Source organism: Eulemur rufifrons, chromosome 28 (genome assembly GCF_041146395.1).
Source record: "Eulemur rufifrons isolate Redbay chromosome 28, OSU_ERuf_1, whole genome shotgun sequence".
NCBI classification, from domain to species: domain Eukaryota; kingdom Metazoa; phylum Chordata; class Mammalia; order Primates; family Lemuridae; genus Eulemur; species Eulemur rufifrons.
The window spans coordinates 2,423,847-2,436,377 of record NC_091010.1 but is presented as its reverse complement, the minus strand read 5'-3'; the positions used below and the strand labels follow the sequence as shown (position 1 = coordinate 2,436,377).

At 37.8% G+C, this 12,531-nt stretch overlaps 1 protein-coding gene and 1 pseudogene across 2 annotated transcripts in view; both read right to left on the bottom strand.

The window, feature by feature from the left end:
• Positions 1-465: 465 nt before the first annotated feature.
• On the bottom strand, positions 466-584 carry LOC138376689 (5S ribosomal RNA; annotated as a pseudogene).
• Positions 585-1,203: 619 nt separating this feature from the next.
• LOC138376519 (zinc finger protein 248) overlaps positions 1,204-12,531 on the bottom strand; it is a 29,163-nt gene continuing 17,835 nt past the window's right edge. The window contains exons 5-6 of one of the 2 annotated variants that reach the window (XM_069460909.1): positions 5,312-5,400; positions 1,204-2,237 (exon numbers count right to left, since the gene is read on the bottom strand). In XM_069460909.1, the coding sequence (XP_069317010.1) occupies positions 2,169-2,237; positions 5,312-5,400 (158 nt within the window). In that variant the 3' untranslated portion in view covers positions 1,204-2,168. Of the gene's footprint in view, positions 2,238-3,897; positions 5,401-12,531 lie in introns of those variants that run through there. The other variant, XM_069460908.1, reaches the window with a different exon arrangement.

Sequence of the window (12,531 nt, the reverse complement as noted above, 5' to 3'; positions counted from 1 at the left end):
CAAACATCCACACAGCTCCTCCCTCAGTGTGGCCTCCTCGTTGAGCTCTTTTTGTATCCACCTGATATAGTTTGGATATTTGTCCCCTCCAAACTTCATTGTTGAAACTGGATCCCCAATGTTGGAGGTGGTGCCTGATGGGAGGTGTTTGGGTCACAGAGCCAGTTCCTTCAGGAATGGCTTGGTGCCATTCTGTTGAAGGGTCTGTCTCTTTCTCTCCATGTGATGCTTGCTCCCCCTTTGCCTTCAACCACGAGTGGAAGTTCCCTGAAGCCCTCACCAGAAGCAGATGCTGGCGCCATGCTTCCTGTACAGCCTGTAGAGCCATGAGCCAAATAAATCTCTTCTTTGTAAATTACCCCGTCTCAGGTACTTCTTTATAGTGATGCACACAGACTAGGACATCATCCCTCTGACAACTTTTCCTATTTTCATTTTTCTTTTTCTTTTTAAAATTAAAAAAAAAGCCTACAGCACCCGGTATTTCCAGGCAGTCTCCCATCCAAGTACTAACCAGGCCTAACCCTGCTTAGCTTCCGAGATCAGATGAGATTGGGCACATTCAGGGTGGTATGGCTGTAGATTTTTCATTTTTCTTTATAGCACTTTTTACTATTATCTCCTTTGCAAAAAAAAATTTTGTGCTGAGGACCGACTTTCAATAGATCACACTGCAAGTGTATTTTCTCAATATGACTGATGGCAGCAACAAAGCCACAAACTATCTGATCTATGACAACCTCCCAATGGCCTATTTGTAACAAATGATCATTCCTGGATCAATACAAAATGTAGGGCCAGGGCTGAGGTAAATGCCAACCCTGTTATCCTAAGGACAGTTTCCATTAATAGAATAATATAGAAAGTTGCATTGAGCAAACAAATAGTTCCAATGCATGTTTAAGTACATAATAAAAATGCCATATTAAATCAAGGAAAGGGCTGAATTATTCAAACAGTGCAGGGAAAACTGGCTATGTGGGAGAATAAAGCTGCTTACCTCTACCACATATGACAAGGAACACCAGAAAGAGATAAGAATAGTGCAATTTCAAATAATGTCTACTTTATCATGTCAAAGGAGACATACCTGCCACAATGTTTGGTTCCAAAGAGAATTTCCTTATGCTAATACAAAAGCACAATGAAGGAGAAACACTTAATTTTCAGCTAGCAGAATAACTTTATTTCTAATTCTGAGCATTCTACATAGGAATTTACAGAAATGAAAAACACTGTGCTACTTATTCTCCATGTACTCTATCCAGATTCTCTCCACCTTTCTCTGAACCCACCTGGGCTCTCCTGAAGATGCATCTAGTTGGGTTCACAAAAAGGGAGGCACTGGCAATTTGGTGCCACAGTTCTGGTGGTGACAACGTCTCCGACACAGTGGCCCCTCCTTCATGACAGCAGCTCTTGCTGGGCTCTGGTAACACTGCTTCCATCCTTGCCCCTTGAGGCCTCAGAATGGTGATGGATTCCTGCTCACGCTGGTCTCTAGGTGTTTCAATATCCCTTGTTTCCGGCAGACACCACTGTGGTAAGTCTGCCATTAAAATGTTTAGTTGGAGAAGTCTGTTGTCCACCAGAAAGATCCATGGCTGACACAAACAGCAATCCCTATATCAACTTGTCAAAAGAAACAATTCTTCCCCCAAAATCAATCATTAACACTTAGAAAAATTTTCCTCTGGGTCAGCTGGAATGCCTTCAGCTCTAAGTATCAGACAACCCTAAGAATAAATAAGAGACAGTTATTATCATAGGTAATACAAAGTCCCAGTAGAGAGCAAGTGTGGAGATCTGAGAAGCTCAGCAACATCACCTCTGAGCTGGCTTTTCCACCTTGTGCACTGCCATCTTCAGGCTACTGTGCTCCTTCAGAGCTACCAACTATAAGCTAGTATCACACACAGACATGAAAAAGTCCAGCAGAAGATAGACAATCTATTCTCATGTCTCTCAAATCTTCTCATTTCCTAACAATGTATTATCAGGGAGATCTTTCCCAGAAGTATTGTAGAATATTTCCCAACACCTCATTGCTCACATGTTCACTCCAACAAAAAAGCATTAGAATGGAATTTCCATGATTAGCTGTGACTAATCTGGACTTACCCCCTAAATCATCTGGGAGAAGGATGGACAAAGATATAAAACTTAGCTCAGCAAGGAAGACGTAGTGAATGGCCATTGGGTGGGCAGTGTCTCTCAGAACTGCTGACCAACGTGTTCTAAGGAAGTGTAGGAAACAAGAGGACAAAGGAGGTAGAAACACTATATGACATTCTACAATACTAAATACAAATACATAGTTTCTGGGTTACATAGACCTAGAGTTACATATATCATGCCTAAATAGATGCACATTGAAGTATCAAGTATGAAAAGAACATTTCATTACATACCATCACTTTTTATATGCAGAGTGCAAACTATTACTGTTTATAACTGACGTTAACCTTTGCATAATTTATGTAAATATCATTCTTATTAACAGCATTTACATTATCGATTGACCCAGAGGTAGCTCAAAAACCTCAGAAAAAATACTGTTTGACTTGTTTATTGAAGTGGTAGTTCAGTAATAATGGCCATATGCATTCATATATGCCAGGAAACAGAGGAAAGGTTATGTGATACGGTTCTTTGTGAAATAATATTTCACTTAAGACATATACTGGCCAAGCTAAAAAAGACTCTGGTATCATTTAGAATAGGACTGATTCAGAGGTAGTTAAAAACCTCATAAAAACATTTTTTGGCTTCTTTCCTGAAGAGGCAACTCAGCAATAATGGCTGTAGCCATTTATTTATGTCAGAAATAGAAAAACGGGTATGTGATTTGTACTTTAAATCTGCTATATATTTCTTTATATATACACAGTGGTATGCTGGTAAATATTTCACAACAGGTTCTCTGAGTAAATGAAGACCTTGATTTATAGACTTTGCCAATTTCCATAGTGTAAATACTCCCATTAAACTACCAATAGGGTGGCACTGAATGTGGAGTCAGGAAGAGATGTGCAGTGACACTCCAGGATATAGTATTTTCACCATACAAATTCAATAATATGAGTAACCTAACCCACAAAGATAAAAGTGAAATGTAGCAAAATAATTTGGAAGTGATGAGTGTTGAATATTTAATAACTTTGTTTTTAATATAAATAAATTATAAGTTTATATAATTTTAAATAATGACTGTTTAATAACTGGCTCACAAAACTCCTGAAAATTTAACAGTCAGCAGCATTTTTAGGTCAGTATGAGGTGAAGCTAGCATATCACTATAGTAAGTGTGTACAAATATATTTACATATACATATATACACATACATATGTACACATACAATTATACCAACTTATAAAGACACCAATGGCATTTAGTGTGGAAAATATTAATATATACCATAATAGTTACTAAACTAAGTGTATTTTCTCCTCACAACCATGTTGGGCCACAATATACAAATCAAGCGCACTCCAAATTTCTGTTACATAAGCACACTCACATATGGTCTACAAACATGAGTGACTCCTCACACATGTGCTTAATGCTGCTGTCATTCACTTTAAGCTTTAGATTCCACTGTAAATATGGGTATAAATGAAAACTGCCCATTATATTTACAATAAAATTTTGGTATCACATCTGGAATGACACTAAACAACATAAATTCTAGATACAGATTTAGCCATATTACTTAAATGAATACATTTCCCCTCAATACAAATTTTCTAATGAAAGGTTTTAATTTTTCTTGAAAGCTTGCACTATTCAAATGAGATAACCATTTTCTTATAATTTGTGGTATTCTTTGGCTTTCTCTCATTTCATTTTTTTAAATTGTACAACAAATTTGACAGGTGTATGAAGGCTTCTGAACATTCAGGATGTGGAAAGAGCTTTTGCCCTTGTATGAATTCTCTGATGTTTGGTGAGTACTGACCTCTGACTAAAGGTCTTCCCACATGCATCACACTCATAGGGCTTCTCCCCTGTGTGAGTTCTCTGATGTTTAGTGAGAGCTGATTTTTCACAGAAGGTTTTCCCACATTCATTACACTTATAGGGTTTCTCTCCTGTGTGAGTTCTTTGATGTACAATGAGGTTTGATTTCACACAGAAGGATTTTCCACATTCATTACATATAAAGGGTTTCTCCCCTGTGTGCGTTCTCTGATGGACAGTTAGGGCTGACCTGTGGCAGAAGGATTTTCCACATGTATTACATTCGTAGGGTTTCTCTCCTGTGTGTGTTCTCTGGTGTTCAGTAAGGTTTGATTTCACACAGAACGTTTTTCCACACTGCTTACATTCATAGGGTTTTTCTCCTGTATGTGTTCGCTGATGGTTGGTAAGGTGTGGTTTCTGGCAAAAGGCTTTCCCACATTCAGTACATTCATAGGGCTTCTCTCCTGTGTGTGTTCTCTGATGTTGAGTGAGGTTTGACTTCTCCCAGAAGGTTTTCCCACATTCACCACATTCAAATGTTTTTTCTCCTGAGTGAGCTCTCCGAAGTTGGGTAAGATGTGATTTCTTACTAAAATTAGTCCCATTTTCATTGTAACCATAGGGTTTTTTCCCCATATGTACTATCTGATGTTTAAAGAGAGCTGACTTTTCCCAAGTTTTGTCACTCACTTTATATTCACGGGGAATCTTTTTTGTGTAAGCTCCCTGATGGAAAATGAAAGTTGAATTGTCACAGAAGATTTCCCCGTATTCATTATATTCATAAGGATTGCCCCCTGTAAGAGCTCTCTGATGTCCAAATCTTAAATCCATACAGAAGGACTTCCCACAAATACCACATTCATAAGGTTCCATTTCCAAATGAGCTCTCTGAGATATGTTGAACTTTAAACTTTCAACGAAGGTTCTTCCACATTCATTATATTTACAGAGTGTCTCTCCTAGCTGAGATCTCTTATTTGTAAAAAAGGCTGCCTGCTCATGGAGGCTTTGCCCATTTTCATTATACTGAAAAGGTTGGTCAAAAAGTGGCTGACTGAGAGCCTGGCAATGATTAAGGACATTCCTTTTTTGATCATATTTATAAGATTTCTCACCAACAGGAATTTTCTCATGCCTAATATCAAGGAGCAATTTTTCATATACATTACATCTATCAGGCTTCTTTCTGAAACAGTTCTTTTTACTAATAATTAAGCTTGAAATATTTTTCAAACTCATTTCACATGAGTCACATATTTTATAGGGGAAATTTCTTGAAGAAACTGGGTCTGTGCTGAGATCGAAAGTTTTCCTTCCTCTATCACCACTTTGTACACTTCCTACCTTGTTGTTGGTGAATATAAGCTCCCAAAAATGTTCATCTTGATTTTCCTGGTTGCTCTCTAGCAGGTCATCAACTTTCCATTTCCTTTCTAGAAATGAGAAAAATAACCACATCTTATGACTCTTAATACATTTCTGATGGAATTGGACTTTCACACAGATGCCCCAGTACACAGTCAGTTCTTTTATTTTAGGCTCAATTTCCTGGTATGAACTGAATTCAAGTATACATTTCCTTTATCTTCCTGGTTTAAGTGGAAAATACAAACATGCTGCAATACAAACAGGAGGGGAAATTAGCAATGATATTTAACACTTTATAATAACCTTCAAAACTGGAAAGAAATAGGTGAAATAAAATTCATAACACAGCGAACCAGAGTGGCTGATTCAGAAATAGGAAAACTCAGAGAGAATGGGGTGAGCCCAGCAGAGACAATAAACAATGAATAAAGTGATAGTAAAGATTACTAGACAAAGGGTTTCAGAAGTTGAATTATGTTTGGTAGAGACAAAACAGATGTTAGTTCTAATCCTCTCACACAATTACTGGGGTAGGATTCCCACCAGAGTACAAGCTTCTTTTTTATTCTATGCATCAACATCAAATTAACGTCCTGAAAATATCAACTTCTTATGTTCAAAAGAAATGTCCTATGCCCAGGATCTAGCATTTTCTTTAATTTTGTTGACAAGGAATATTTTTTTTTAACACTGTAGGAAATAAATTCAAGACATCATGAACAGGGGATAGAGATTTTCTGAGTTGTTCATTCAAAGAACAGAAAATTCACAGAGAATGAGTTCAACAAGGGAGTTATTTTTTAAATGAAAATAGAAAAAAAAATGTTTGAGAAATATAAGGTTTGGCAGAGGCAAAGCATGGTTTACATCTTCATCCTCTCAGAGACTGATTACTGTAGTAGAAGCCTCACTACTATCTATGTCTGCTTCTACATTTGGGTTTTAAATCTGCTTTTATATCTAGGTTTTTCTCTCATATCTAGGTTTTTTTTTGCATTAACATTTAGCCTCATCTGGGGCTTTACGGACTTGTGAGGCCCATAAGGATCATATTTCTCTATACGGTACTAAGATGTTCAGTAAACTTTATCATAAAATTTCTTGGGTACACTTCATTGTAGCTACCCCAAGGGATGTTAATCACGCTAAAAAAAAAAAAAAAAAAATCTATGATAGCCCTGAGCTCACTGCCCCAAAGACCAACAGATTAAAGTTATTGTCCTGGCAAAAACACATCAAAACAAGATAAACAAAACTTTACACCAACTGATTCTCATTAAGTGTTCAAGCCAATATTCCACAAGTCCATTAAAAGTATGTGCAACTCTGGCCAGGTATGAGACTCTTTGTTGTAAATTGCTCATTCCCAACAAAACACCTTTCAGTCAACTAGAAGCATTCCACCCTTGGCTCTCCTTAGAACCTGGACATTCTTCAGTGAACTGCTACTTCCTTTAATGAAAAAAAAAAATCAGTTCCAGTAGGGTCATAGGAGAATCTTTGGAGTTTTCTAGATATAAGATCATATCATCAGCAAAGAGAGATAGTTTGACCTCTTGTGCCCCCTTTGGATGCCCTTGGTTTCTTTCTCTCATCTGAATGCTCTGGCTAGGACTTCCAGCACTATGTTGAATAGAAGCAGTGATAAGGGACAACCTTGTCTGTTCCAGTTCTAAGTGGGAATGCGTTCAATTTTTCCCCATTCAGCATAATGTTGGCTGTGGGTTTGTCATATATGGCTTGTATCATTTTTAGGTAAGTCCCATCTATGCCTATTTTGTTAATAAGCGTTCTTATGATAAAACAGTGTTAAATTTTGTTGAATGCTTTTTCTGTGTCTATTGAAAAGATCCTATGGTCTTTGTTTTTGCTTCTATTTATGTGGTGAATTACATTTATAGATTTGTGTATGTTGAACCATCCCTGCATCTCTGAGATGAAGCCCACTTGGTCATGATAGATTATTTTTTTGATAAGCACCTGAATTCACTTTGTTAGGATTTTGTTGAGAATTTTTGCATCTATATTCATAAGGGATATTGGTCTGTAGTTTTCTTTTTTTGTTGCGTCCTTTGATTGTTTTGGTGTCAGGGTGATATTGGCTTCATAAAATGTGTTGGGGAGGATTCCTTCCTTCCCGAGGTTATGGAATAATTTCTGCAGGATAGGCACCAGTTCTTCTTTGTACATCTGGTAAAATTCGAGCGTGAAACTGCCTGGCCCAGGACTTTTCTTTTTAGAAAGGGTTTATATTGCTGTTTTAATTTCGGTACTTGATATTGGTCTGTTCAGGAATTCTATTTCTTCCTGATTGAGCCTAGAGAGGTTGTGTGTTTCTAAGAATTTGTCCATTTCCTCCACATTTTCCAGTTTATGTGCGTATAGACTTTTATAGTATTCATAGGTATTTTGTATTTCCGTGGCATCAGTTGTAATTTCTCCTTTTTTATTCCTGATGGAGCTTATTAGAGTTCTTTCTTTTCTGCTTCTCATTAATCTAGCCAGAGGCGTGTCAATTTTATTTTTTCAAAGAACCAATTTTTTTGTTTTATTAATTTTCCATATAGTTTTTTTTGTTATCAATTTCATTTAGTTCTGCTCTGATATTTTTTATTTCTTTTCTTCTGCTGGGCTTGGTGTCAGTCTGCTCTTCCTCTTCCAGTCCTTTGAGATGATTAGATTATTTATGTGTGATCTTGCTGTCTTATGGATATAAATTTTCCTCTCAGGAATGCTTTAGCTGTGTCCCACAGATTTTCATAACTTGTGTCTCCTTTGTCATTTAGTTCAAAGAATCTTTTGATTTCCAACTTGATTTCCTCCTTAGTGCAATAATTGTTCAGCAGAAGGTGTTTAGTTTCCATGACTTTGTGTAGAGAAGAGAGCTTCTGTTGGAGTTGATTTCTAATTTTATTCCACTGTGATCTGAGAGGATGCATGGTATAATTTCTATTTTTTAAATTTTTTTTTTTTTTGAGACAGAGTCTCACTTTGTTGCCCAGGCTAGAGTGAGTGCCGTGGCATCAGCCTAGCTCACAGCAACCTCAAACTCCTGAGCTCAAGGGATCCTCCTGTCTCAGCCTCCCGAGTAGTTGGGACTACAGGCATGCACCACCATGCCCGGCTAATTTTTTCTATATATATTTTTAGCTGTCCATATAATTTCTTTCTATTTTTAGTAGAGATGGGGTCTCGCTCTTGCTCAGGCTGGTCTCGAACTCCTGAGCTCAAACGATCCGCCCACCTCGGCCTCCCAGAGTGCTAGGATTACAGGCGTGAGCCACCGCGCCCGGCCTTTTAAAATTTTTTGAGACATGCTTTGTGGCCCAGGATATGGTCAATCTTAGAGAATGTCCCATGAGCTGATGAGAAAAACGTACATTCAGTGGTTTGGGGGTAGAATGTTCTGTAAATGTCAGTCAGGCCCATTTGTTCTAGAGTTCTGTTTAAGTCCATTGTTTCTTTGTTTATTTTCTGTTTGGAGGATCTGTCCTGTTCTGTCAGAGGACTGTTGAAGTCTCTGGCTATTGTGGTGTTCCTGTATATCATTTTGTTTAGATCAAGTAGGATTTGTTTTATGAATCTGGATGCACCTGAGTTACATGCATAAATATTTAGAATTGTTATGTCTTCTTGTTGCATTGTACCCTTCACAATTATATAGTGACCCTCTTTGTCTTTCATCACTTTGGTTGATTTGAAGACTAAGTTATCTGAAATCAGAACTGCCACGCCAACTTTCTTTTGGCTTCTGTTTGCTTGAAATACTGTTTGTCTCCCTTCACCTTGAGTCTGAATGCATCCTTGTGGTTTAGATGTGTTTCCTGAAGACAGCAGATATTTGGTTTGTGTGTATTTATCCATTTGCCCAGCCTATGTCTCTTTAGTGGGCAGTTCAAGCCATTCACATTTATTGAGAGAACTGATAAGTGGGGTAGATTTCTGTTCATCCTGTTGAGTTGAACTTTGTTGCTTTGCACTCTTGAGCCATTGTGGTATCTGGCCTTTGATGTTTAGCTTTTGGATGATTTTACATTGATGAATGTTTATTGTGCTCATCCATGTATAACACTGTTTTGAGTACTTCCTGGAGGGCAGGTCTTGTCTTGATGAATTCCCTCAGTCTTTGCTTGTCTGAGGATGTCTTAATTTCTCCTTCGTATACAATACTTAGCTTAGCTGGGTACAAGATTCTAGGCTGGGCATTATTCTGTTTGAGAAGCATGAGAATGGGGCCCCAGTCTCTTCTTGCTTGTAAAGTTTCAGTTGAGAGGACTGATGTTACTCTGATGGGTTTTCCTTTGTAGGTTATCTGCTTCTTTTGCCTTACAGCTTGTAGGAGGGCCTCTTTGATGGTTATTTTGGTCAGTTTGATGACTGTGTGTCATGATGTCTTCCTGTTTGTGATGAATCTCCTGGGAGTCCTTTGAGCTTCTTGTACCTGGATAGCTAGATTTTAGCAAGGCCTAGGAAATTTTCCTCTGTTATATCCTCAAATAGCTTATCTAAGCCTTGTGTATTTTCTTCTTCACCCCCAGGGATGCCTATGATTCTCACATTAGGCCTCTTCATATAATGCCACATTTCTTTACTCTTTTCTCTTATTTCTCTTCTCTATCTCTGTGACTGACTTATTTAATTTAAAGGTGTTATCTTCAATCCCTGAGATTCTTTCTTTTGTTTGATCTACCCTGTTCTTGAGGCTTTCCACTGTGTTTTGTAATTCCTTGAATAAATTCTTCATTTCCAGGAGTTCAGTTTGATTATTCTTTAATATTTCAATTACTTTAGTGAGTTTTTCTTCCAAGTCCTGGATTTTTTTTTTTTTGTGGTTTATCCATTTTTTCTTGCATATCATTCAGTTTTCTTACAATCCATGTTCGAAATTCTTCTGTCAGTTTAGTCTTTTGAATTTGGTTAATGTCCATTGCTAGAGCTGGTGTTCCCCTTTGGGAGTATGCTTTGTATTTGATTCTTCACACTTCCAGAGTTCTTTCACTGATTTCTTCCCATCTGGATCAGCTGTTGCTTCTTACCCTTAGATTTTTGTTTGACTAATGATACACCCTGTTTAGTCTCTGAGCCAGCAGGTGGTGTTTGTGGGTGAGATTCGACCACACCCTGTATAATGAGGCAGTAGACGCACTTAAAGGGTGTGCAGAAGGACCTACCTGTCAGTAGGTGGCGATTGCTGGGAGAAGCAGGCTGCAACAAAGTCTCAGGTTACAAAATCAATGTACAGAAATCAGTAGCATTCCTATAGGCCAACAACAGTCAAACTGAGAACCAAATCAAAGACTCAGTACCTTTCACAATAGCAACAAAGAAAGTAAAATACCTAGGAATATATTCAACTAAGGACGTAAAAGACCTCTACAAGGAGAACTACGAGACAGTGAGGAAGGAAACAGCAGAGGACTTAAACAGGTGGAAAACCATACCATACTCATGGGTCAGCAGTATCAACGTTGTTAAAATGTCTATACTACCCAAAGTCATCTACAGATTCAATGCAATCCCTATTAAAATACCAACATCATTTTTCACAGACACAGAAAAAAGAATTCTACACTTTTTATGGAACCAGAGAAGACTCTGTATAGCAAAAACAATCTTAAACAAAAAGAACAAATTGGGAGGCATCAATTTACCAGACTTCAAGATATACTACAGGCTATAGTAACTAAAACAGTATGGTACTGGCACAAAAACAGAGACATAGACCAATGGAATAGAACTGAGAACCCAGATATAAAACCATCCTCATATAGCCACCTAACCGTTGACAAAGCAGACAAAAGCATACACTGGGGAAAACAATCCTTATTCAATAAATGGTGCTGGGAAAACTGGATAGCCACATGCAGAAGACTGAAACAGGATCCGCACCTCTCACCTCTTACCAAAATCAACTCACGGTGGATAACAGACATAAACCTAAGGTGTGAAACTATAAGAATTCTAGAAGAAAATGTTGGAAAAACTCTTATAGACATTGGCCTAGGCAAAGAATTCATGAAGAAGACCCTAAAGGCAATCACACCAACAATACAAATAAATAAATGGGATCTGATCAAATTAAGAAGCTTCTGCACAGCCAAGGAAACTATTAGGAGAGCAAACAGACAACCTACATAATGGAAGAAAATATTCACATGTTACACATCCGATAAAGGGCTGATAACTAGAATCTATGCAGAACTCAGGAAAATCAGCAAGAAAAAATCAAACAACCCTATCAAAAAGTGGGCAAAGGACATGAACAGAAACTTTTCAAAAGAAGATAGACTTATGGCTAACAAACATACGAAAACATGCTCAACATCTCTAATCATCAGGGAAATGCAAATCAAAACCACAGTGAGATATCACTTATCCCCAGTGAGAATGGCCTTTATCAAAAAGTCCCAAAACAACAAATGTTGGTGTGGATGCAGAGAGACGGGAACACTCATACACTGCTGGTGGGACTGCAAACTAGTACAACCTCTGTGGAAAGCAATAAGGAGATATCTTAAAGAGATGCAAGTAGAACTCCCATTTAATCCAGTAATCCCATTACTGGGCATCTACCCAAAAGAACAAAAGACATTCTATAAAAAAGACATCTGCACTCAAATGTTTAAAGCAGCACAATTCATAACTGCAAAGATGTGGAAACAACCCAAGTGCCCATCAATACATGAGGGGATTAATAAAATGTGGTATATGTATACCATGGAGTACTACTCAGCCATAAAAAACAATGGTGATATAGCACCTCTTGTATTATCCTGGACAGAGTTGGAACCCATTCTACTAAGCGAAGTATCCCAAGAATGGAAAAACAAGCACCACACGTACTCACCATCAAATTGGTATTAACTGATCAACACTTAAGTCTACATATATAACAATATTCATCGGGTGGCAGGCAGATGGGTGGGGGAGGAGGGTATGGGTATATAGACACATAATGGGTGCGGTGAGCACCATCTGGGGGATGGACATGCTTGAAGCTCTCACTCAGGTGGAGCAAGGGCAATATATGTAACCTAAACATTTGTACCCCCGTAATATGCTGAAATAAAAAAAAACAGTAATAGTAATAAGATATAAAATATCTACAGCATCTCTACCACTTCATGGCTCTACTTGCTCTGTCCTTTAGAAGAAGTTACTGTCCATATCATTCATTGTAACATAAAATAAATCCC